Source organism: Anarhichas minor, unplaced genomic scaffold (assembly GCF_050575085.1).
Source record: "Anarhichas minor isolate MPS153535 unplaced genomic scaffold, ASM5057508v1 ptg000067l, whole genome shotgun sequence".
In the NCBI taxonomy this organism is placed as follows: domain Eukaryota; kingdom Metazoa; phylum Chordata; class Actinopteri; order Perciformes; family Anarhichadidae; genus Anarhichas; species Anarhichas minor.
The window spans coordinates 2951344-2978387 of NW_027466513.1; the positions used below are offsets into that span (position 1 = coordinate 2951344).

Sequence of the window (27044 nt, forward strand, 5' to 3'; positions counted from 1 at the left end):
GAGGAAAACTGAAAGAGGTACGATCGAACACAGAAAACTTTCACTTATATTACTTTTAGTATAGAATAGAGAAGAATAGTACTTTATTCATCCCCAAGGGGAAATTTGTGTTATGAATAAAGTACTATTCTTTAAAGTATCGATTAATGTGCAGATGAGTTTCTTTATTAATTTAGCAATGTGAGAAAATAATGAAAAATTACAAATATACTTTCTTAGAGCCTTAAATTCCTTGTTTTATTCAACAATCAGACCAAAACCCAAACATATTCAGCTTACTGTCATATATGACAAACTAAAGCAGCAAATCCTTACATTCCTCCTCACGCCAGCGAATGTCACGCCAGATAAATAACAGACATTGATCTCCATAATATTGTCCATGACTGAAATATGTCAACAACTATTGGATGGATGGCGATGAACTTTTGACTTGATCCAGGAGACATTTTGTTCTATTACATGGGCATTACATTTTAAAGATTCATGTCATATCAGCTTTACTGTAATTATAAGTTCTCTCTCTTTCTTTCATCCACCGAATATGGTGTGAATGTTCCATTTGCTTGCTAAAAAAAAAAGCCAATTCAAGGTCCCCAGAGGATAAACCAATGATTTTGGTAATGCCTTTCTCATCTAGAACCACCAGCAGGTCGATGTCTTTCTTATTCAGGATTGGGGTTATTGTTCAACTCACATGTTCCTTGTGTTTTAACGCTATTTAACAAATGTTATCCTCAATTGCGTCAAGGCTAAAATGTTGTCCTCCTAGATAAGCTGCCATTGTAGCAGTACTTGATCACTACTTGTTTATTAACACACCAGTGTTGGCGTAGGAGTGAACAATACAGCAACGGTCTCGCGGTGATTATGTCATCCTCGTAGGATCAACCTTTCACCTACTTCCTCTCTCTCTCTCACACACACACACACACACTGGTCCAGACAGCGGCATCAGTGGCGACGCTCGTGGGGAAGAGGAACCCAAAATATATATAAACACAGGTAACGTTAAAACACTTTGACGGCTTTTTGATGCCACTTTAATACACGAACGTTAAAAAGCCGGTAAACCCAACTGTGGCGGAAGGTTAGCCTCTCTTGTTAGCTTTGAAACTGAAAGTGTGATAAATATAAGCTATATATATATATATATATATACATGTACAGCGCATGCGTCAACTAGCTTAAGCTAGCAGGTTAGCTCCTGCTTTAGAAAGCTACTCTTCTTCTTCTTCGCCTACTTCTTTTATGTGATTTCCGGTCGCAGTTTGAAACGAAACGACTGTTTATTTATCAGTGAAGATGTTGTCAGCACCTCGATGTAACAAGTGAACTACACTCCGGGTTAACTTGGCTCTTGTGTCTCTGTTTTGGTTTTTAATGGATGTAACGTCATGTTTGTGTGCCAATCTGTGACGTCACATCGTAAATAGCTGTGTTGGTAGTTTTAAGGAAACTGGAATGAAAGGGTTCTTTTTAACGATATACGTCACTAGAGGCTGCTACATTTAGCTCAACACCTGTGCAAACAAGCACACTTTAAGACGAAGCGAAGCTAGACCATGTATTGGGTTTAAAATACTACAGAAATGTGAGTATTTACAGCTTTTCCTCGTCTCAGTATTATAGTGACTTGGAATATATTTGGGTTTTGGACTGTTGGTCAGACATATGATGACATCACTTTTTCTGATTTAAGAAAAAAAAAAACACAGCAAACTGTAGACCAGTTTATTTATGCAGTCAGTTGCAGCCCTAGTTTTAGTTTTCATCATTTTTGGGGGCTACTATAAGCCACATGGCTCAACAAATCCGTACACAGGTGCAGGATTACTGATCACAGCACACTTTGAATATGTGTTTCTTAAAATAATGCTCCTGTTTTGCACAGCAGCTTTGTCCAGATCTTACCAGCACACAGTCAGCAGACCAGACTTATGTACGAAAAATACTCCGGTCACAACTTCCCAAAGCCCCTGTGAGAAAGCTCACATTTTCAACTGTACCCAATGATTTTGGTTTTGTTCAAAGCCAAAACGTTGCTTCTTAAATGGGGTGTTAGAATTAAAGTCACAAACTGCTGCATTATTTAACCTTTTTCACATTAGTTAAATTTAATTATATGCCACACAGACAATTTATTTGCTGAGAACTGTGACATAAGTACATTTACCTTTAATAGGTTACTCCTGATGTTGGTAACTTGATACAGTTGTTTTATTATACACCCCTTTCTCCAGAAAGGCCGAGATCCTCCTTGTGCCACAAGTCTGTGGCCAAGCGTCTGTCAGGACAGCGGCGAGTACTGACCGACAGACAGACAGATAGATAGTGTGGGCCTAATGTAGGCCTATTTGTAGACTTAATAATTACAATATGCAATACTGCTGTACAAAACGGAATATTGTTTTGCTACTACTACATTCCACTTCATAATATATACCTTAATATTTATAATATACCAGCCTTTTTTAGTTAATTTACTTCATTTTATTATGTATTTTATTCCTTTTTGTTTCAAAACCAGCGAAATCATACTTAAATAACTACAACATGGTTACACTTTTAAGGATGTGTACAGAGGTGGCTCAGCTGACATGTAACAACAATGGGTGCTCCCAGTAAATGTGGCTCCGCCCTCTCAGCTCGGCAGCTTCTTGACGGGTGCTGAACGAGTGCCGCTCCCTTGCCGCTGTCCTGACACCTGAGTGACGCAGTAATCGCACTCGCTGTCTCTCCCTTCTTTCATTTTATGGCCTTCCTTTCTCATTAACTGCAGTGTTGGAGGCCCTCTCTGATCTGGAGACCTAGTTGGCTGAAATGTGGATGAGTACATTTTCACGTCTCGCCCTGCCCGCCCTGCAGAGGAGCACCTCTGCGACGGCCTGCCAGGCTCTGAGGGCTTGTCGTAGACCAGGACGGGCTGCAAGTCCACTACCCTCCTGCCTGACTTCAATGCAGCTTCGCAGGCAGCAGACGCTGGGGTCTGCCTCCCTCCCTCTGGCTCAACACTCAGTGAGGAACGTCCGGGCTCTGGATGAGAAGCGGATGATGGAGGTGGAGTGGGAGGATGGAGGCCACAGTCTGTATCCGTTCACCTGGCTGAGAGACAACTGCCAGTGTCCGCTGTGTACGCTGGACTCCGCTCAGGCCCGGAACCTGTTGATGTCTGATCTTGACATCCACACTGGAGTCGACGTCGTTGAGGTCACCAACGACAACAAGGTAGGCCGCGCCATTATCAGACTCGTTCGTCAGGGTTCACGTGCTCAGTACGACGTTCTATATCAAACCCTGAGGTGAGTTTTTGCAGAAAAGACTTAAGCGAGCAGTAGAGTAGTGAGGTTAAGAAGCGTAGAGACAGAGTGAATGAGTGAAGTTGTGTTACATAGTGGTCAAATAACCACAGAAAACTGTTCAATCAGCGTTCTACTCCTGTTCTACTTCTACGGGTTTGACTCTCTACGGTCAAGATTTATTGACATGAGAGTTGATAAATCACTTAATTCATCAACAGCAAATTAATCAGCAAATATTTTGATCGTCTTATTAGCAGTTTAGGTCACTTTCCAAGAAATAATGTCAAACATTTGACTTCCATCTTCTCAAATGGAAGAATCAACGGCTGTTCCTCCTCTTGCATCTTGTTTTTATTTAACGTTGTGTAAAAGTTTCATGAAACTTGTTCCAGTTGACTAATGGCATTTACACTTTGGTTTGACTGTTTGAGGGCAACTGCCTGTTGATGAACTGCGAGGTTAGACAATCTCATTTCGGCAGAAGCACACGTTCATTCTGACCTTCAAGTCCTCCAAATCAACCAGCTCTTGAATGCTGCATCCTTCAGAGGTCCCTGAAGTGGGACACGGCTATAAACGGATTGCTTTGACACGATAGTGCTGCCAAGCTACTGTGTGCCATTTGCTTATGTCGACAAGAAATGTATGTAATTATGTTTCCTGTATCAAGATTCACTCGCTGATCGAGTATTATAGTAAACATGTGTTAATGTCTTCACGCTGGCTTGTGGCTATAGAGAAGATTAGATAGCTGCATGGGCCAAAACAAACAGTTTAGAAACAGCAGATGGTGGACATACGAATCCAATCTTTTCATTTGATGTTTTCAGATTTTCTTCATTGTCAGGCTGGTTTTGTGAATTTCTCAGCTCGTCATGGTTAAATGTTGTGTAACAGTGATACTCGGAGAGGTTAGAAGGAGATATACATTTCTAAATTATTATCTTCCTACGTAGAAACCTGTGGAGCTAACATTAGCCGAGTGTGTTAGCATATCATTAACTTACGTTAGCACTTCTATGCTAGGCTAGCTACTGAAGGTACACTAAATATACACATATATATACGTAAATGAAGTCTGTAAACCATCAAACATCCTAAATGATATCCTTTGTTATAGTCATTTATAGGGTTTTTTTCTCATATAAGACACAATTCAAATGATTAGGAAATAAACAAATCTTGTCTTCAGTAGTTTTAATGATGTATTATAAGATGTATGGAGCGCGTGTTAGGAAGTTTAACAGGTCATAATTCATCTCTAATATATATTTATTTTGTTGTGAAAACATCTCCTTCAAACAACTGGATTTATTAAAGTTTCTCACCAACACTGCATTTTACGAGATTTCACGTGAACACATCATGACAACGTTATAATTTACCTTCGCCCAATACTCATTGTCACTGAACAGAGCCTGAACGCATCATAATGTAACTGAACGCAACCTTCGTTCGTTGGCCGTTAGCGATGCTGCCATCGTCCTCTCAATTTAAACACAGACTGTTTGTGTACGATGTAACATTATCAGAGATCGGCGACTAGAAAAGCATAAATGCCGACGTCCTGATCGCATATTTTACTGAATATTAGTGGACAACGATCATCAGTAAAACTTTATTTCACACTGCTTGCTGCTGCTAGCATTGTTTTTTAAACTTGTGTTGGCTGCTGAATCAGTTAGACATCCTGGATATATCCTTATATTAGACCCTTCTGTCTGCTTCTCTCTAAAAATCACTTTTTCCAAGAAAATCGTCAATACTTCATGGAGTGCAGTTAGTGACAGTGTGGGCTCCATGGTAGCTCCGACAGCTTGACGGAGTAGCAGCGAGGGGCGGGGCTTAGCGAAGGGTTCAATCGGGATCAATAAGCGTTCATGTCTCTCAGCAGGTGTCCATTGCGTGGCCTGACCAGCACACCAGTGTGTTTGACGCAGAGTGGCTGAAGAAACGCTGCTTCTCTGCTGCTGCCAGACAAGCATTAAAAGAAGAGCTTTTCCTCAACGGTGAGTCCAGCTTTTTATTTTGTCCATCTGAATTTGAAAGCATGAGTCGGCATTTTAGAATTTCATGTAAGGGAATGAATTGAGGACCACACCCTAAATGTAGGTATAGCTGCTGCTAGCTGGAAATCACTCATCTCCCCCCAAATGTATTTATAATGTGTAAGTGGTAAGACAGTGGTGCTGTACTTATAAATTAAAAATTAATACACATAATGCATTCAGACTGCTGACAAAGGGGCCTGTACTGATTGGACTGCACTGGTCTGAAACGAATTAATACTTTCTAATTGATTACCCTGTTATCGATCAAATAGATGGTTTTTATAGGAGGCCATAAATCACAACGCAGCTGTCTTAGAATTAACAGGATGAACAAACACTCATGATTTACGGCATTTCTGAGAACAGTAATTTCATTACATGAAAAACAAACAAGCAGGCCGTTGAAGCTCGCCACGCACAACACTTTCCATACGGTCATACTTTCACAGTTATGAACATTATATTTCACTCTGGATACACTCGTGATTGACAGGTTGCTTCGTCCGGTCTGGGAGTTGTCCGTGTTTTCAGTTGACGAAAGTTAATTGTAACATTTTGGTTGCCTAAAAATGTTTTATTCAGCGCTCTGTTGTAACTAGCTCTATCGTCTCGTGTCACTTTTGGTTGCAAATTTATAATAAATTTAAAAAAGAGACGGCCAAAGTAATAGAAAAAAACTCTCCTTTCCGCACATTTTCTTACTCGGTACCATAACAGGGTTGTTAAGGAGGAAGTTTTTTTTTTTTTTCTTCTTCTAAATACTGGAAAGAGAACTCATTTTACAGCACATTTACAATGACCCAGTACATTTTACAGTCTGCCAGACAGCAGAGGAGAAAATTAAGCCGTGGAACAAGGTAGCAGCGTTTCAGCGGCGCGGGGGATGGACTGTAGTCGGGATTGTGTACACACACACACACACACACACACACGTGGTCCTGAAGGACCCACAGGGCTGAGTGGCTCCTGCTCGATTCCAGACTGATTAGACTAGTGTGTGTGTGTGTGTGTGTGTGTGTGTGTGTGTGTGTGTGTGTGTGTGTGTGTGTTGCAGAACCTTTCCATTCATGTTGAAGGGTAAACAGATCCCCCTCATGAGAATTTACAGACAGATAGTCATTATATGGAGTAGATTATCGGAGCCAGGAGTGCTCCTGGAAGACGAAGAAGCTCAAACACCAAAACACAATACAAGATGATGTTGCACACACACACAGACACACACACACTCTCTCTGTCTGGGTTTAATTATTTCCTCCTGCCTAAAATTCCTTGCACCGAAAAAAATACCCGGAAAAAGTTCTACTTTCTCAAAAAAAGATGGATGATGAACGTTCACTTGGGAGGATTTTGGCTCCTGTTCTCGCTCTTTACTTCTCCGTGACGTAAACTAACTGAAGCGTAGTCCACAGTTTGAATTTCTGTTTCCTTTTTCATGCCGTGCACCTAGATGTTACAGGCCCGAGTATGCCTGTTAAAGCACTCTCAACGGTGAAAGTGAAGCGCACGTGGGACACTGCGAGGTCAATATGAAAATTGGAGCTCTGGGGGTATTATTCAGCCTCCCGCTTTCATGGCCGAGCTAATGTTTTTTTCTTCTGCTTTTACCGTTTCTATGGAGTCGTGTAACTCAAACCGCAGTATGTAGCTCAGCGGCAGCTATTATTGGAGTGAGACATGGAAATGGTACTATTCAAGGACACTTATTTCATGATATTGAAAACTTTTAAATCTGTATTACACACAAATATAGAACGTGTTTTCCATCATTCTCAGACAGAAGATTTTACTTTTAAATGACTTTCCAGTCAGTTCTTCAGTTCCTCCTTTTATTTTCAAATGTCTGCTGTAGCGTATTGGATGCACATGTGATTTGTTAACATCTCTAGTTTATTGTCCTTGCACATGTGGTTGCATGTGAACAGCGATAAAGCAGCGAAGCTTCTTAAAGGCTGACATCGGTATACATGCGAGTCTCATTCAGACCCCCTAATGCTTCTGCCATATGGAAAACTGATTCAAGAGTCAGGGTCAAGAACAGGTCTGCATGTTCTTACCAAACACAAGCTCACCGTTGTCAGTGTTTCCTTCCTTGGGAACGAACAAATCCCCGAGCATGTAGGTGTGTGTAACCAGGAATGTAACCTCAAACTGCCTGGTGTTTGAGACGGAGGAGCTCTTACAGACAGTCTCTAATATCCCAATATACAGTTGTTATTGTTTGGACACGATATTTTTAGCAATTTAGAAGATGTTTGGTAGCTTTGCTGGGTTTTTTACGTTTTTTTTTGCAAAAGAACATATTGTTAGACAGTCGGGCTGCCTCTTCTTTGGGCCTGCCTTCATTCGGGTATCGTTTTATTTTCAAAGGGCATGAACTACAGGAAGCCAGTTCAGTCCCCCGCATGGTTGTTGTTGTTTTTCGTCAAGGTAGTGGCATGGCTCCAGGGCTGGCAATGTCTGTTGGGTCGAGGTTAAGATCAGGCATCAACCTCCAGTAGTAAGGGTCAGGATAGACCATTGGTTAACGGGTATGGGACCTGAACGAATCAACTATCCGGTACCTCGGCGAGCATGGATGCCCGGCCAATCCTAGCCCTCGAATGCTGCGCAGGGCGGGTCTTGCCAAGAAAAAGCAGTGTGAATTGATAACGACGCGTCTGTCGGTCGGAAATGTCCATTCACTACTGGACAGATTTCCATAAATTTTGATTCAAACCTTTATGTTACCCTCGGGATGAACTGTAGTAACTTGAAGGGATGCCCTTACTTGTCGTATATATATATATATATATATATATATATATGTGTATATATATATATATATATATATATATATATATATATATATATATATATATATATATATATATATATATATATATATATATATATATATATATATATATATATATATATATATATATATATGTGTGTATATATATATATATATATATATATATATATATATATATATATATGTGTATATATATATATATATATATATATATATATATATATATATGTGTATATATATATATATGTGTATATATATATATATATATATATATATGTGTATATATATATATATATATATATATATATATATATATATATATATATATATATATATATATATATATATATATATATATATATGTGTATATATATATATATATATATATATATGTGTATATATATATATATATATATATATATATATATATATATATATATATATATATATATATATATATATATATATATATATATATATATATATATATATATATGTATATATATATATATATATATATATATATATATATGTATATATATATATATATATATATATATATATATATATATATATATATGTATATCCTGTTAAATCTCTCAACATCCGCTACTTGGATTGGCAGGAATTTTGGGGGGATTCAACTAGGCGGGTCAGAAGACGGCTGCTCGGTGTGGGAGGATCTCCTCATGAGACCTCTCCCCAGTGCTGGCTGGCCCCCCTGAGCCACATTTCCTCTATGCGGCGCCCTGACCGCTGGCTCTGGGTCGGCTTGGAAAGGCGTGGGGTGAAAGCGGCTTGCGGCTTCGACCGAGAGCCACGGAACTCCATGCTCAGTTAAAACTGTGCAGTGTACCCATTCATCATCCAGCTCTAGTGTTAACAATCTGAGATGAAAGTTTTTGCTGAGGAGACTAGCGCAGCTAGCTAGCAAAGGGACCTCAGCGGCTGAGTGCCCGTTCTAATCATTGACGGACATATAAGCAGTGGACGTAGTCACCGTGAGATCACCCATTGGTTTGTGGACTTCTGTTTTTGAAGCCTCGAGGTCAGCATTTTGGCCGTCGCCATCTTGTTTTTTTGCAACCCAAAGTGACACGAGAGGGTAGAACTAAGGACAACAGAACGCTGAATAAGAGACATTTTTCGGTGACCAGAATGTTAGAATGAACTTCCATGAACTGATAACACACTGTGACGGGGGTTAAATCGAAAACACTGACAATGCTGTGGGAGTGACCTGTCAATCACATTAGCCCCGCCCTAAAGCATCCCCTGCTTTATGCTCTGTTTGAGTCTAAATGGACCATAATCTACTAAATGAACATCATCCTGTATTGAAGAAGACTTGAAACTAGAGATTGAGACCATAAACTCATGTTTACAATGTTTACTGAGGGAATAAATCAAGAGAGAAGTAGAGTCATCCTCTCATAGACTTCTATACAACCAGAGGAGTCGCCCCCTGATGGACACTAGAGAGAATGCAGGTTTAGGGCACTTAAGCATTGGCTTCACTTTTAAGAACAAATGGTTGTCGCTTGGGTCAAATATTGCTAATATGATGACACATGCAAGTATCTGACCATATAGGACACAGTGCACAACTTTGACGATGCAGTGTACAATTATTAACACAGTTTGTCATATTTCCTGAAAAATAACAGTTTTGGACATACAAGCTTTTCGTCTGACAGCTACGCTGCGCCCCTCACGACCTTATCTTCAACGACTCTCCCTTTCACCAGTCAGATACGCCTGCCAGATGCTTTTCATATTTGAATCGTGTCATCGTCTCGGGGCCTCCCATTTTGCGCTTGTCATGTTTATTTAGTCGGGGAGGGAATCATGACTAATTTCATGTGACTGGTATTTAAAAGAGGGATGTGAAACAGGTTAAATGGAGTTTCAGAATTTGTAGAAATATGCCCAAACACACAGCTCCCAGCCATTTCTCACACACTCACCCACCAGCTCACATCGGTAGTTTGTAAAAGGAGTCCGTCTTCTAGCCTTCTCTGATGAGTAAACTGTTTGAATCGCTGATCCTCAATGGGGCATAATGGCATTTCCGCGACAAGTTGAGTCATTTGCTGTGATCACTTAGAATAACTGCAGCAAGTTGTGCTAATGGGGGTAAGTACCACCGCCCGGCCTTCTTTGGCCTCCCTTTCCCATTTCTTGCTGCTCTGCAGGTCAAAGCCTGTTTACTTCACTCATTTGCAGAAGGTTTTTGTACCTCATGGCCCTCTAGTAGATTGCTAATTTTGTATTTTAGTAGCAGAACACAAACTCAAATTGTGCTCCGTGTTTCTGATAAGACGATTTAATAAAGTTTATTTTATCCTTCTTATTAACAGCAACACTGCTATTGTTTCTACTTGTTGAGTCTGTGTGTGTTTATCTGTAGAAAGATTTTGTCATCGCGAAAGCGTTCCAACCCGAGCAGTCGGGAAGCTTAACCGGTGTGTAGTCGATATCAAAATGAAGGTTGAGGGTTTATGCCTTCATGCCTGATTTGGCATCACGAAACTTTAAAGGTGTGTTTAGTCGAGCTCATAATGAAGGCTGAGTTTGAAGATGGGTGTGGTCCGAGAAAGAGGGCTGGAAGTAGGGGGGGGGGGGGAGTGTGGAAGCGGACCTTCTTTTGTTCTTAATTTCCTTTCCCTGGTGCTTAAACACTTGTATTGATCAATACTGTTGCTGTCATATGAAGCCATCAGTAAAAAGTAAACAGTACGATAATAACAGATTCAATGATAACATTCTAGAGAGTTCATTCTTGACCTTTGACACAGGAGTTTGACAGTCTGTGGCTCCTCACGGTGTAGTTTAGTCCAAGAGTTTCAGAATACAAAGTATGTAAAATCTTACGAAGCTCCGAAAGGACTTCATGAAATGAATTAACGGGTAATGTGTTAAGAGATTGACAGAATGACGACACTGAAGGTGCGATGAGATTTCTCTCACTGCAACAGCTGCTCCTGTTACATCTTCCTCTGACCTGCCAAAAAAAACACAGCTCCTTTTACTAGTCGCAGCCAAAAAACATGAAAAATATCTAATCTTCAGCGTTAGAATAAATACCTCCCTGCTCTCAACTATCTGGTCCTAACCAATCGGAGCATTGTGAGAATCCCTGTGAAGTCGGTCTCACATAGGTCACGCGTGCCCTAAATACGAGGTGGCGAATGTTCCCCAGCAGTGTACTTTATAGGACACTGTGGCACTATTTGCTGCAGTAGGTAATACATTTAGATACCAACCAAGACAGATGATCTATAGCAGACCCTGACAAGTGTAATACCTCAATCTGTCATAAATCAGATCAAGTTGATCCAGCGCTCTACTGCCTGAGGACCAGAGGAAGCGCAAACATCGCTCCCGTTCTCAAGGGCTTACTCTCGTTGCATGTTTCTGTACAGATTTACCTATGAATCTATAGAGAGTCGTACTTTGGAAGAAGCTTTTATTGTTTTTCAGGTGCGTGGTGAAAACATTTTGTCTTGCAGCTTTTAGCTCGAATGTTCCAAACCATTAAACTCAAATCCTACTGTCCACATCCACTTAGCCATGGAGGTCAGTGACGCGTTATCACGAGGATCTTTTGAATTTCTCTTTGTGGATGAACGTTTATGACCACGAGCAGTTTGCGCGTGTCGATACTTCTGCCTACTCGGACACCCGGTGTCGTGTGAACAGAGCGGACTGCACACCTGTGTCTGCCGAAGGACCTTCTGTGAGTGGTGCATGCTGGTATCTTTGAATGTATCTTTGAATTTTAGGCCGGCTTTTAGTCAGTTTAAAGTTAATTTTTTTAGGTTTTCAGATGCGTCCATACATCCCGTTCTCCATATCTCAGAAACATGATGATGAACTGATTAGAATTTGGTGGTCAAAGGTCACTCTGATTCTTGGCCATGAATCAGGAATTGATATGCTAATTATGACATTTTCGCACAAATATCTAATAAGATAAAACGATGAAGTGATGACATTTTGGACAGACATGGACGTAAACTACATCACGACTGGTTGGAGAAGACATTCAACTGTGAGCCGGTTTGCATTTTTATGCCATGACGTTCTTATTCAATTTTTTTAACTTAAATCTTTATTTTTATTTCTTTTTTTTTTTAGATCAAGTTCTGCATTCTGCTTCATAGTCGTCTCTCACACTACTTTGCTACTTGCATGCATTTGTCAGTGATTTGCAAAGCACGTGTATATCTGCACATACCTGTGACTCAAAGCGGCGGAGGTCCATCCGTGGAAAAAAACTGTTTTCCAAAACCTGACGGTCCGGTCACACATCATTTACAGCTTCAGCTTAACCGTCTTTTCCGAACATGTGCTTACATGTGCGTGTGCGTGTGCGTGTGCGTGTGCGTGTGCGTGTGGCGTGTTATCAATGGAATTTGAGGAATCTAAACTGTAAGCGTTCATTCGTCTAAATGAGCTTTTCTCATCGTGAAGCGCTGCTAGACTCAGATCTGTCCAACATACCGGTGGTCGGCTAAAGCCTCCACATATCAGATGTCTTTTTCCAGGGAAATTAGGCCTCCTTTCAACAAATAGCACTGTTTTTCACACACACACACAGTTATTTTTTTCACAGTATATTCCTGTATCCTTCACGGATCAACTATATTTGGGTTAAATCCTCTCTCTTTGTCATCTCAACACCTTTACACCAGACTGCATAGAAAGCTGGGTGATTATAATGATTTAGATTTTTCGTTCCTCTGCTCAGCCAGACCTCCGGCTTTGAATAATACTGAAAGCATCGAGTAGAAGTTGGCCAAAGGGACAACGTTTGACAAACTACAAGGCTCAGTAGAATTTGGGGAAGGCTAAAGGGGGGGTGTGTGTGTGTGTGTGTGTGTGTGTGTGTGTGTCCAGTGAGAAAACACTGCTCACTCTGTCTCCTCCGTACTGTGAGTGCAGAGGTTGGCTGCTCTGTCATCCAGGTATGTTTCACAGATAAAGGTGTTTATTGACTGGGTGGAGGGAGTTTTCTTGCAGCTGCATTGACACACACACACACGCATTATGCACACTGGGTAAACACACATGCTAATTGTTGAATGGAATATAACTAGGAGCACAGTTTCTCTTTTATTTTTCAAATGTCAACTTCTCACAATTTAAACTTTTATGAAGGCGATCAAAGACAGAAATGTTTTCTTTTTTACCACTAAAGCTTTTCTTTAGTTACTTTAAAAAAAGTTTTGAAGTAAATATTTTTGTCATAAGCACATTTTAACTGTTAATCGGGGGAAAGAATCATTGAATAGACAGAGATATATATATATATATATATATATATATATATATATATATATATATATATATATATATATATATATATATATATATATATATATATATATATATATATATATATATATATATATATATATATATATATATATATATATATATATATATATATAACACGTTGTTGCTATTCCCTCCTTAAACAAGTAATGTAGTTGCTCTGAGTTCGGCAGACTAATTTAGTTCAGCAAGTTGTGTAACAGATTAAGACTAATGAAGGCAACATGTTGGCCGTATGGTAATGTCACGGCTGCAAGAACACTAATCAGTATTCATTAAGCAGACTTTGTTCTTGCTGTTAACAAGCTGAGTTGGGGGTAAAAACACCAACAACCTGCTTTAAGTCCTCTGTGTTCCCTCAACACGTGCATCAACAGAGCTGGAACCCACTTAAGGATTTACTGCTTTGTGATCAAGGAGGAAGTCCGTCAAAAGTGTCGTTATTTAGCGGTGGAGGAAGTAGTCGGGTCGGTTACTTAAGTACAGAAAAGACTGCGAGATAAGAACAGTTTCAGGTCAAACTCCTGCATTGAAACAGTCACTTATAAAAGTAAAAGTATTCATAATGTAGACGAATAGCTCTCTGTGAGTGTCATAAATTTGGATATTTATTACTGAGGAACATTGCAGTTTACATATGCATGTCATACAGCTACAGTTTGGTGGTTTAATCTTTAAAAATACGTCATATTTTATCAGATTATCATATGATTTATGGATGAAATCTTCATTTGTAAAGTAACAAGTAACTGCAGCTGTCTAATAAATGTAGTGGCGTAAAAAGTACAACATCAATATAGAACAGCATGAAATGGAAACAGTCTAAAGTATTTTTACGGTGATGTAATGTAACCAATCAGGTTGAGTCAATCTTACTTTATTTCAGGACTGTGTCTGAAATGTGCTTTTAGTATAAACAGCAGCTTGAAACTAATTTGTAAAGTTCATTCTTGAAGCAAAACAAAAAAGCAAATTTCCTGCCGATGTGGCTCTGAGGCCTCCGCTGAGGCCCACAGACTGACTGTAGGGAGCTGATCTGAGCTCTGTGATAAAACTTAACCAAGTCAAAACAACAGCTCTCTGGATAACTGCGGTGATTGAAACGGAGCTTTTTGAAGGCGCTCCCAGCTGCAGAGGAGAGCGAGCTTCAACAGAGCACAGTGGAGGGGAGAAGCCCAGACTCCCATGACGGCAGCAGGAGCCGCGGCTTCGGGTTTCCTCATCTGGAAAAGCCACTGGAGCAGACGGGGGGGGGGGCAGGAGAGGGGTCATGCACATATACTATCTCGTCAGGCTGTCAGAGGTCAGAGGTGTCCCTACCAGCAGTGATTTTACACAAAATGAACTTCAACCTGCAATAAGAAGCAAGCTGTAAACTAAACATTGACACGTCCAGCAGTCACGGAGCAACATTATCTTTCATAAGGAGTCGTGTTTCGGCCACTTGGTGAATGTAAATCTACAATATTTGAATTGCGATAATGTAATAACTCTCTTTGGTCTCCACCAACTCCTGAGGGGAATCTCTGGCTCTTCAGCTGCTAAATGCTCCACTGTGTTAGCGAGCAGCTAACTCTGTGTGTGTGTGTGTGTGTGTGTGTGTGTGTGTGTGTGTGTGTGTGTGTGTGTGTGTGTGTGTGTGCGTGTGTGCGTGTGTGTGTGGAGCTTTATAGAGCCTGCTGTGGCTGAGAGAACGGTGATTATAAATTCATTAACAGCGCTTTTATGTAAAACACAACATCGATTAAATGTCATATGTAAGAGATCTCATTAGAATGGCCCTTTTAGAGTTTTTATTCATATATATTACATCACTGGATTATTACCACTAATGCATTAACACATAAGCATTTTAACAAGTATAAAAAGCAGACAAAACAACATCAAATGACACGTACGATGCTGCAGCAATAAGAAAATAAAAAGCTTGTAAAATCACGACAGAACAGAAGCTTTCAACAACCAACAAGACTTCAAAGGTCTCAAAGGTCCACTAAACACTGAATTATTATTTAAATAAATGTACTTCTCAAGCATCAAAGCTCTGTTTTGTCGGCTCTACATTTGACCAGATGTGTATCTACAGCAGTCCGGGCGACAAGACTCTTTATTTGTTCTTTAATCTCTTCTGACAGTAAAATTCCTTGTGATCCTTCACATCTCAGATTTAGTGATTCGCCTTTTCTATTTTAACAAACGCACGCGACGAGCCGCTTACAAGACAAGAAGACAGATATCCGTGCAAAGCTCTCATGCTCGGCTCAAGCCGGCCAGACCTCGGTGTGAACTCGCTCCGCAGCAGCGAGCGTGTTCAGAATGAGACTCAGCTGATGTGTGTGCACACCGCCGCCAGCGACCAGCAGCGTGGACACTTTGTCACGGGGGACACCCAAAAGAAAACCCCCACCCGGATCCAGTTTCACAAGAGCAATTGTAACATTCAGGCTTGACCTTTTCTCCAGTTTCTGATTCCCCAAGCCGAGGGGGGGTTCCCTGTGAACTGTGCGGCCAGAAGCTGATCGTTTGTGACAAACGTCTTTCGACGTCTTTCGACGTCTTTCGACGTTTCAGACACTTGGGGATGATTAATTATGCGTGAAGTTGTGCGAGCTCTCCTTTGCTGTGTGTCCTCCATCTGCTGCTGGCTGCAGTGCGTCTGTGACGCAGCCGTTTGGAGGGTTTTCTTCTTGAAGTTGTTTGGTACTGAAAAGAGACACAAACATCAGGGAGGTACACAAGCTCCTCACCTGAACCCTTCCTCCTCCTCCTGCGATGCACTTAGCAGCTGTTTCTGTGGAAGTCACTGGAGACGGACTGCATGGAAAAAGGGAGTCGAGCCAGCTGGGTGGAGAGCAGTGGGAGGGTTTCTTTCCACTTCTGTCTGTCTGACGGAGACCGGCTGATTTGTTATTTTATTTTCTCAGCGAGCTGTTCGTCTTGAAGTGAGCACGCTATCGTATGCATTGGCACGTCTCAAATGAAAGAGACAGGGGACCAACAATTGAGTTATGAATGAATTGTTTGCTCTTTTTGCGACAAAATACAAAACTGTTTCTTTTTTCTCAATATTTAGTTAACATCTGCCACACGCGTTCATCATGTTTAAAGCGATAGAAAGTGTGTGTGCTTGATTTATTTTGCCCTCAGCACGCCAGACAGCTCTCACCGCACATTATTCAACTTTCTTTCCGTCATCTCGGGGAAAAGAATGTTTCCTAAAAGTAGTGACGTGTGGAAATCTCAGGTTATGGGCACGCTCGCTCTGCTGGAGCTCACTCCTGCTGCACACCCGGATGGCTCTGGTCCCTGGACACAATGTCTTCAGTGGAAAACATTCAGTATCTTTGTCAATCCAAACCTGTAGTTGTGATTTCTGAATGTGGCTTTAAATCATGATGCTAAAACCTGCCGACATGCTTTGCTGAATGAAACAGTTGTTGGGATTTGTTAATGTTGGAGTAAATGTGCGTTTAAAGGAGAACATGCAGCTTCTCACTCCACGAGAAGCTAACAGTTTATAACCAGTATTGTGTGGAAAAGAAAAAAAAAAGTGATGCAGAGCAGCTACAGACCCGGACAAAGACACACTGATGTCTCATGTTGGTGCTTTGCAGACACTCGACCCCCCCCCCCCCCCCCTCCCCCTGTATGTACCTCTCCACTAAGATGAAGTGACGTTTCTTCCATGTCCTCTTTCTCGTTTCAGAGCGTTATTATTGGGACTCCAAACTGCGCGTTCCCACGGCCGACTACCAGGAGGTCCTCCGCGACGACAAGGCCGCGCTGGACTGGCTCTTGGCCCTGCGCCGCGTTGGCGTCGTCCACCTGAAGGGGGCGCCGGCGGAGCAAGGCGTAGTGGCCAGACTCGCCGAGAGGATCGGCTATCTCCGGCTGACGTTCTACGGGTGAGACCCCGTGACTGTCCGTCCATCGACTCCCCACGAAATCCTGAACAGCTACATTTTCCACCGATCATATTTCAGCTGGAGCGGAGCTCAGAGAGCGTTATTAGCAAAAAATATGTAATACAAAAGACCTTTTATTTACAAGCCTTCTCCAGAGAAGCAGGAAACGAGTTGGATATTTTGATGAAAGATGTTCTCAGATTGTCACTTAACCACGTTAACGTTATGGTCCGTTTTCTGTAGCGTTGATTGATCTGGTTTCCATGGTGAAGATTACAGAGCGTCTGTCTTTCATCACACCAGAGTTCATCACTTTGACTTACTGCAGAGCTGATTACTTGAAGACAGAGACCGGGGAAAACAACCCAAGAGCATTCCAGCTTCTTTTTCTTTTCCTTTTAAGCCGGAGGAATTACCTGGTGCACTCAGTCAGAACAGAGGTTTGGAGCGTAAAGCCGACCCTCTGCCAGCGCATGAGCTCACACTGCTGGAAGTCAAGTCACTGCAGACCGAAGCTGAAGGCCTGCCATCGCAGAAACCAGACCATTTTACGAGTCGGGCATCCAAACGAGGCGTGCGAACGCAACGGAGAAGATAACTTTACCTCATTAGAGCTTCGACTGCTGCCGCGTCTCAATGAAGTGTCTACTTCAGGGACTACAGTCCTGTGACGCTCCCGCTAAGTTCATGTCCTCTCATCATCCCCTCCTCTTCTCCTCCGCGCAGCCTAATGGTTGCTGCTTATCTTCTAAAGCCAAAGTTGAATAATGAACTAGGAGTTTATTAATGAATGTTATCTTTGTCTTCAGGCACACATGGCAGGTCCAGGACAAACACATGGCAAACAATGTAGCCTACACTTCAGGAAAGCTCAGTCCCCACACAGACTACCCTGCACTGCACTTTGCACCCGGAGTGAGTAAAATCTGACTTATACGCTCTCTAAAGAGCATTAAACGACACTAAACAGATACGGTGTCACTTATGCATTCATGTGCTGCTTTCAGGTTTGTTTTGACTGCTGGCGTTTCGGCTTTTATGCCCTCAGAGTTGTAAATAAAGGAGCATTTGCGCGGCGTGTGTGTGTTGTAGGTGCAGTTGCTGCATTGCATCAGCGATGCTGAGGAAGGAGGGGAGAGCGAGATGGTGGACGGCTTCCACATGGCCGAGCTGCTGCAGAGAGAAGACCCGGAGGCCTTCGGGACGCTCACCTCGGCCCACGTGGACTTCACCGACATGGGGGTCGACTACTGCGAGTTCATGCTGCAGGCCAAGAAGTGCATCATCGAGTAAGACGGGCTGTCAGATCACCTGCTTCATTCTCACGTGTACACACACACACACACACACACACACACACACACACACTATCTCTGTGTTCAAGGCCTTGCAAGAGTCTAAAAGAAGTGCATTAAAAAAAAAAAAAAAAAAAAAATCGATGCGGTGGAGTGATTTGAAATGAGACACTGCCATCTGCTGTTCAGAATTATGTCCAAATATTCTCAATGTGGCAAAACCAAAACTGTGTAACAATATATACAGTATATTGTTTGAACAACCATCTGTCCACATACTTTACCTGAAGAATTAAAGAAGCCGACGAGATCAGTTCATATTTAATTAATGTGTCCAGTGAATAAAACTCCTTTCTGGGTCACAGACATGGAACACATTGATGAATCTATTGATTACTTTCTTTATTAATGTGCGATGTGTTGGTTTGACATCCTCCTCCTCTCTGAGCAGAGTTGATGCCGCCGGCCGAGTCGTGAGGATAAACTACAACAACGCCACCAGAGATTCGGTGCTGGACCTCCCCGTGCATCAGGTTCAGCCCTTCTACAGAGCGCTGAGGGCCTATGTGGATATCATAAACCGAGGAGAGAACATGGTCACCTACAAATTGATTCCAGGTCAGTGTGCAACTCTCTAAACCCTCCCCATGCAACATAACAACAAAAAGCTCTCCTAGTCGTAGATACTCAGTAAACGGATCCTGGTCTGGTACGGTGACGTGCAACAACATCTTTGTCATCAGACGGTCAGTGTCCCCTCTGTCACTGTGGACCAAATCTAATGACCTCGAGAGTGGTGTAGCCCTCTCTGAATAATCACTGCCCTGCAAAGAGTCTGCAGCATCAAGAGGACAGAGATGGAGGAGTGATAGCGGGGCGACGCGGGGTTCAAGCCTCCCTGAGATCCTTCAAACAAACCTGTTAGAACAACTCGTCCAACGGCATCTGACGGCGACGGTGTTGAAACTTGTTTTTCTGAATAAACCCCCGACCTGCCGGCTTTTTAAAATTTATTTTTACGTGACGGTCAAATTAACCAGGAAATTGTTTTGTTTGCATTTAAAAAAGATGCACAGGGATGTACTTCTGCTTTTGTTGTGTTCTTTGTCATGTTTTGTGACTCGTGTAGCGAATAGGTTACAGAAGCATTTCTCCATTAACAAACTCCATTCCACACTGAAATCAGGATGAGATGAAACACACCTCACTCCTTCGTGACTGATGTGTTGGTGCTGTCGTGTTGCAGGTGACGTGCTGACCTTCGATAACTGGCGTCTGCTGCACGGCCGGAGGACCTACAGGAGCCGGCCGGACAGGTCGCGGCACCTCGAGGGCGCCTACATGGACTGGGACGAAGTCATGTCTCGCCTCCGGATCCTCCGCAGCTCGGTCCACGGAAACATTTGAGCTCCGGGAACACGGACAAACCTTTCTTTTCTTTAAACTGAGAGTTAAGCTGAATGTTGCTCTCAAAACGGTAAAAAGGGTGAAGATACTAAAGAATCTGATTCTGAGGTAGCAAAGCATCAAATCATAAATGAATTACAAAATGATTTTAGAGCTAGGGACGCTTTCCAACATATAAAGTTTCAAACATGTAACACAGATTCAACGATTCAATGCAAAGATAATAAAAACACCTTTCTTTTAAGTTTGAAAGGTGCTTTTGGATTCAGTCATAGTGACGAGTGACTAATCAGCTTTATACGCTTAAATTTAACTTCGAGGTTTTATACATTTTCCTGAGTGTCACATTATTATAAAGACATTGTGCAGTTTATATATTTTTTAAGAAATTGATCATTCCCAGTTCTCTGGTTGAATATTTGTCTGAAGACAACCTGGCCACCTTAAAATCACTCATTTATCCTACAAATTACAATTGTCTGACCTTATTGCTCACTGTGACTATTACTGTATAGAACGTGATGGAGGAGGGAGTGCCCTTACTGTAGATGTCTTTGCTAGAGTATCTCGCTACCTCTCCTGTTCAGTCGTGTGCCTAAAACAAAGGATGGTGTCCTTGACTTTCCCTTCACTCTGTGGAGATGCAGCCTTGAGCTACAGTAGCTGTACTAGAAGTGGCAGTGTGACGCATCTGCAGCTTCAAATGATGAAGACGTGTGCTTTCTAATTAACCTCGGTGGCTTCGGGCCACACAGAAACTTTTTCTTTTATCCGCTGAGGTTTTGAGCTTCGGCATTTCCGGATTTTGCAGATTTAATCTGAATCTTTTTAAGACCAGTAAACCGTGTAAAACACGTTAGTTTATCCAGAAATATAAATATCTTAGCTGATAACGAGTGGACGTTTTCACTCGTCTTTCCAGAAATGATGCCACGCTTCTCTGGATGATCCTGTAAACCTGCATCCAGAGAAGCAGGAAGATTCAGACAAAGGTATCCCGAGCATCCAAGATGCAAGACAACCTGCATGGTTACCTGGATTGAGTAATCAAAAAAAACTCTTGTATAAGTAGACTGATCCTTTAAATACCCATGAACATGTTTTTATGATGTAATTAAACAGCACAGTGTGCTCGAGTGTAGATACGGACGCTTTGTGATCGATTTATTCTGTAGTTTTGCTAATTTACTGACATATTTCTATGTAACCTAACATGGATGAACAATCCCCAAAACACAGACATGCCTACCAGTGATGAGATGATGGTATTCATCTAGCCTCCGGGGCTGCTTAAGGCTTTGCTTTTGCATTTTGTACATTGAATAAAACATTTAAAAACAAATCCTCCGCTCTCATGTGTCTAAAAATGTAAAAACAAGTTGAGAAGCGAGTTGATCCTGTGACGTTTGTGGAGTTGGTCAGGCAGAGGGAGATGAGCTCTCGGCTGGGTAGCAGACTGGAGAGGCGCCGGGGGAGGAAGGTGGAGAAAACAATGTGATCGTACACAGGTCATGAACCCCGAGGATTTAACCGACTTAAACTAGAACATAGCTGTAGCGTTACAACGTTGGCGAACTGAACAAGCAGGCGCAGACTGAAGTGTTGAGCCGGGGTTCATATTCTGCAGGGTAGCGGGTGAGTGGATGGGAAACAGGTGGACCGTGACAACAGCATGTCATAAAAGATGTTAAAAAAGATATAAAATTACATAATATAGTATGCCATGCAAAGACATGCCATAAAACAGTCATAGTATAACATGGCGCAGTATATCATGAAAGTCATAAAAATGTCATGAAAAGTAGTAAAAATGTCACAGTATATGGAAATGGACTTGAAAAGCGCTTTTCTAGTCATCCGACTACTCAAAGTGCTTCAACACTACATGTCATCATTCACCCATTCACACACTGATGCCAGAGGCTACCATTGCATGTGCCACCTGTCTATCAGGACTAACTAACATTTTAACATTCACACACCGCAGGAACAGCCTGCGGGAGCAATTTGGGGTTGAGTGTCTTGCCCAAGGACACGTCAACATGGACTAGCGGAGCCGGGGATCGAACCGAACCAAAAAGTCATAATATAGTACGTCAAAAAAAGTAATAAAGTCATAGTATGTCATAAAAAAAGTCATAGTATACTACACAGTATGGTATGTCAGATAAGTCTGAAGTCTTTTCGTTTTTATTACTTTTAATGACGTATAACGAAGTATAGTACGTCATAAAAAGTCATTAAATGCATCAGATAGTACGACATAATAAAGGTTATACTCGGATGCATGAAAAAAAAAAAAAAGTGTCACAAAACAGTCTCAACATGTTATTGGTCGTCCAGATGTTCAATACGACTCGGACATCGTTTCACCTCGTTTTTCTTTGATAAAAAGACGAACTCGGCAGAGCTTTATTTGCGATAACTTTATTATATTGCCAAAGCTGTACATATTCTATAAATACTTTTTTTTTTCTTTCTTCTTTTTTCTCAAATACTGGAATACTTACACCTGGCACCTCTACTCATGTATTCCCTCTGGTTACAGCAGCCGGCTAGTACAATGACAGAGATGAGTTGTAATACTCCAGTTTAAAAAAAAAAATTGTTTAACTCAAGCAGGAAGAGCTGCGTCCCATTCAGAACCAATGTTACAGATCCAGTTTGGTCTCATTTATATAATATATATATATATATATTCATTAGTGGAACAGCATCTTCTGAATATTTGACTGATTATTTTCCTTTGCACAGTTAAATCACTAAAAATACAAGCATGTCAGAGTCAAAAAAAACATCTTCCAGTGATATAGCTGTACCCATATATTGCTGATCTGGAGAAACTGTTCACCACATGGACACACACACACACACACACACACTCACTGTGAAAGTTACCGGACCAGATTCAACTGTTCTCTACGATCACGGAACAGAACCCACATTAAGACTCGATGTGTTCGGAGTCAACGCGTCTGAAGGATCACAGGACGGAACACAGCTGCTGTGAGTTTGGAGGATTTTAGACTTTTGGCTCGATTCAGTCTGTGAAGTTAAAACAGGTGTTTTTATATTTGGCTGCTTTATCGAGTTCACGCCAAAGTCTGACCATGACAGTGTCACACCAAGTTGTTTTGGGGAATTTATTTTATCATTTTGTGTCCAAGATTTAATCTTATATATTTTTTTTTCAGCTTCTCAAATGTGCATTTTCTATGATAGTTAATTTAATTACTTTAGTTTTTGTTGGTCAGACAAAACCAAATTTCAATAAATCATCTTAGAGTGAGGGTATTTTTTACGATTTCTTTTAATTTTATGACCAACCTATTAATCCATAATATCGATTGTAGCATGATGTCACTTTCTACAAGTGGCTTTAATTATATTTAAATTTCCAGAACAGAGGGTCACATGTTTTGACTGCCTGTGTTTTTTTGATTTTACTTCTGCTTCTCTTAAACATGAACGGATTATTTTTTTATGTCATTCAGTCTTTATAACTGGTTAATAACACGTTTATAACTTCCAGTTACAGGTCAACAGAGGCACGGCAAAAGACAAGTCAATATTTATAACAAAGGCCATCACAACATGTGACCTTGTACCTGGAAATCGGGGTAAAAAAAAAAACCTTGCCAACCTGTTTTAAACACAGAATGACGCTCGCTTATAATTTCTCTTTCATCTCAATTTCAGCGAACGGACGACGACTTGGATCTTTAAACGTCGTGTACCAACAAACTACTCGGACGATCAAAGACGCATTTAAATGGCTTGCAGGCTGAGTTCTAATGTAAGAGGTACTGCACCCTCTGTGACGTTTACTACAGCGTCTCCACCACCTGCTGTTGCTTATAAAACACCTGGTGACATCACTGATTGGGGGTGTGGCCCAGAGTGTAAAGAAAATATAAAATGCTCCAAAGTTTGCACCACAGACAGCAGCTGTTCTCTCTTCCATGTGATTTGTTGATGTTCCTTTAAAAGACAAACTTTAAAAACAGTCAAACTGATGTCATCGTATTCACTTGGACCAACACGTACGATAGAAAACAAAACTCTTACATTCTTCACCCTGTGGAAGCCAGTGAACTCAAGAAAACATGGCTCTGGCAATGGCTAACTACTTATTAAGTATTGCACATCTAGCAAATCAACAATTTGTAACATTTTTTTTTTCCAGAGAAATGTACAGTCAATATATTTATATATTAAATAAATACTATATATAGAAATATATATAATATTTATTTTGTCATCCTCATAGTAACATGCAATTGATAACAGCAGACCACAGACGAGAAACCTTACAGTAGAACTAGAACAGTAATTCAGCCCGGCGAGCCGATCTAGAGCAAGAGAACACATCGGAGAACACATCGGAGAACACATCGGAGAACACTCACATTTCGGGGTTCAAACACTTTTAAGAAGCGTTCACATGCGGTGCTCCAGCACAGCGCGGGACGACCTGCGGTACAAGAGGGTCTCTGGATGTGCATGCCAGTTTGAACTTGGGACAGACTGGAACTTTACAGTAACCACATATCACACAATAACTCTCACAGTCAAATGGGGACGGGGGGGGCGGGGGCGGGACGGGGGGGGTTCTCTGTAGTGAATGTCAAGGCTGTGCACGGGACCTGCATGCACTCTGTGCCTCGGGGGCGATGCCTCACATCTCCCATCAGTTGGGTGTTGGCAGCAGGAACAACAGAAGACTTTCACACTGAGGCGAACCGCTTGGAGCCGCGTTGAGGAGCAGGCAAACATTTAGCTAGTTGGTTTGACAGCGATGAGGAGTCGGGAGTATTTACACAACATCACAGACTAAACACGTCTACACGACCGGGTCTAAAAAGGGGTCTGAGGCCTGTATATACACACAAGAGGAGGGAGCAGGAATCGTGTGCTTAGATTAGATTTAGGGATTGTCAGAAGTCTCTGGTTTATAGAGCTGAGATGCCGTTTCAAGTAGAGAGGCACGAGGACGGGCGGTGGGGGAGGAGGGGGGGGGGGGGGGGGGGGTAGACTAGCTAGGAAGGGGTCTCGGTGACAGAATCTTGGGTTTTCCTTCCCCCTCCTTCCCCTTCACTGCCGCCACGTAGGAGAAAAGGCAGAGGACGGAGTAACAGATCTGATGTGCCTGCAGAAGGGACAAAATAAACGATGAGGATGATAACGAGCCAGATGTGATGTAACATCTGTGTACAGTATTGTTAGAAAAGAGCCCGCCTTCTTCCAACGACGGCTTGTCGGATGGTTCTATGAAACAAACCATCAGGTTAAATACTGATTAACAAGCGTGTTGTAATGTCACTGTAATCGACACTCATTAGCTCTAGTTAGTGCTCACGACTGAATATTTCTTCAGCAGTCGTGTTGCCTAAACTTAAAGCAGTCGTGTTGCCTAAACTTAAAGCAGTCGTGTTGCCTAAACTTAAAGCAGTCGTGTTGTCTAAACTTAAAGCAGTCGTGTTGCCTAAACTTAAAGCAGTCGTGTTGCCTAAACTTAAAGCAGTCGTGTTGTCTAAACTTAAAGCAGTCGTGTTGTCTAAACTTAAAGCAGTCGTGTTGTCTAAACTTAAAGCAGTCGTGTTGTCTAAACTTAAAGCAGTCGTGTTGTCTAAACTTAAAGCAGTCGTGTTGCCTAAACTTAAAGCAGTCGTGTTGTCTAAACTTAAAGCAGTCGTGTTGTCTAAACTTAAAGCAGTCGTGTTGTCTAAACTTAAAGCAGTCGTGTTGTCTAAACTTAAAGCAGTCGTGTTGTCTAAACTTAAAGCAGTCGTGTTGTCTAAACTTAAAGCAGTCGTGTTGTCTAAACTTAAAGCAGTCGTGTAGTTGTGTTGTCTAAACTTAAAGCAGTCGTGTTGTCTAAACTTAAAGCAGTCGTGTTGCCTAAACTTAAAGCAGTCGTGTTGTCTAAACTTAAAGCAGTCGTGTTGTCTAAACTTAAAGCAGTCGTGTAGTTGTGTTGTCTAAACTTAAAGCAGTCGTGTTGTCTAAACTTAAAGCAGTCGTGTTGCCTAAACTTAAAGCAGTCGTGTTGTCTAAACTTAAAGCAGTCGTGTTGTCTAAACTTAAAGCAGTCGTGTAGTTGTGTTGTCTAAACTTAAAGCAGTCGTGTTGTCTAAACTTAAAGCAGTCGTGTTGCCTAAACTTAAAGCAGTCGTGTTGCCTAAACTTAAAGCAGTCGTGTTGCCTAAACTTAAAGCAGTCGTGTTGTCTAAACTTAAAGCAGTCGTGTTGCCTAAACTTAAAGCAGTCGTGTTGCCTAAACTTAAAGCAGTCGTGTTGTCTAAACTTAAAGCAGTCGTGTTGTCTAAACTTAAAGCAGTCGTGTTGTCTAAACTTAAAGCAGTCGTGTTGTCTAAACTTAAAGCAGTCGTGTTGTCTAAACTTAAAGCAGTCGTGTTGCCTAAACTTAAAGCAGTCGTGTTGTCTAAACTTAAAGCAGTCGTGTTGTCTAAACTTAAAGCAGTCGTGTTGTCTAAACTTAAAGCAGTCGTGTTGTCTAAACTTAAAGCAGTCGTGTTGTCTAAACTTAAAGCAGTCGTGTTGTCTAAACTTAAAGCAGTCGTGTTGTCTAAACTTAAAGCAGTCGTGTTGTCTAAACTTAAAGCAGTCGTGTTGTCTAAACTTAAAGCAGTCGTGTAGTCTAAACTTAAAGCAGTCGTGTTGTCTAAACTTAAAGCAGTCGTGTTGCCTAAACTTAAAGCAGTCGTGTTGTCTAAACTTAAAGCAGTCGTGTTGCCTAAACTTAAAGCAGTCGTGTAGTTGTGTTGTCTAAACTTAAAGCAGTCGTGTTGTCTAAACTTAAAGCAGTCGTGTTGCCTAAACTTAAAGCAGTCGTGTTGTCTAAACTTAAAGCAGTCGTGTTGTCTAAACTTAAAGCAGTCGTGTTGCCTAAACTTAAAGCAGTCGTGTTGTCTAAACTTAAAGCA

At 41.4% G+C, this 27044-nt stretch overlaps 2 protein-coding genes across 23 annotated transcripts in view; one reads left to right on the forward strand and one right to left on the reverse strand.

Moving 5' to 3' along the window:
• Positions 1–849: 849 nt before the first annotated feature.
• On the forward strand, positions 850–21439 carry bbox1 (butyrobetaine (gamma), 2-oxoglutarate dioxygenase (gamma-butyrobetaine hydroxylase) 1). 2 transcript variants are annotated; one of them, XM_076078748.1, is made up of 8 exons: positions 850–1005; positions 2783–3228; positions 5194–5311; positions 17197–17395; positions 18205–18310; positions 18488–18684; positions 19142–19308; positions 19937–21439. In XM_076078748.1, the coding sequence occupies exons 2-8, from the start codon at positions 2824–2826 to the stop codon at positions 20095–20097; spliced, it is 1353 nt and encodes a 450-aa protein (XP_075934863.1). In that variant the 5' UTR covers positions 850–1005; positions 2783–2823; the 3' UTR covers positions 20098–21439. The 2 variants fall into 2 exon arrangements, with proteins under 2 accessions (XP_075934863.1, XP_075934864.1); XM_076078749.1 differs by having other exon boundaries at positions 5197–5311.
• A 1069-nt stretch (positions 21440–22508) lies between these two features.
• Positions 22509–27044, reverse strand: part of madd (MAP-kinase activating death domain) — a 50516-nt gene continuing 45980 nt past the window's right edge. For all 21 annotated transcript variants that reach the window (XM_076078735.1, XM_076078739.1, XM_076078728.1 and 18 more), the window contains one exon: positions 22509–25246. In XM_076078735.1, the coding sequence (XP_075934850.1) occupies positions 25133–25246 (114 nt within the window). In that variant the 3' untranslated portion in view covers positions 22509–25132. The remainder of the gene's footprint in view (positions 25247–27044) is intronic.

Bases quoted from the DNA above. Each gene is read 5' to 3' on its own strand.
- bbox1 (XM_076078748.1), top strand. From the start codon at position 2,824: ATGTGGATGAGTACATTTTCACGTCTCGCCCTGCCCGCCCTGCAGAGG. The intron at 3,229-5,193 runs GTAGGCCGCGCC...CATGTCTCTCAG, and splicing joins AGGTCACCAACGACAACAAG to CAGGTGTCCATTGCGTGGCC. The intron at 19,309-19,936 runs GTCAGTGTGCAA...GTCGTGTTGCAG, and splicing joins CACCTACAAATTGATTCCAG to GTGACGTGCTGACCTTCGAT.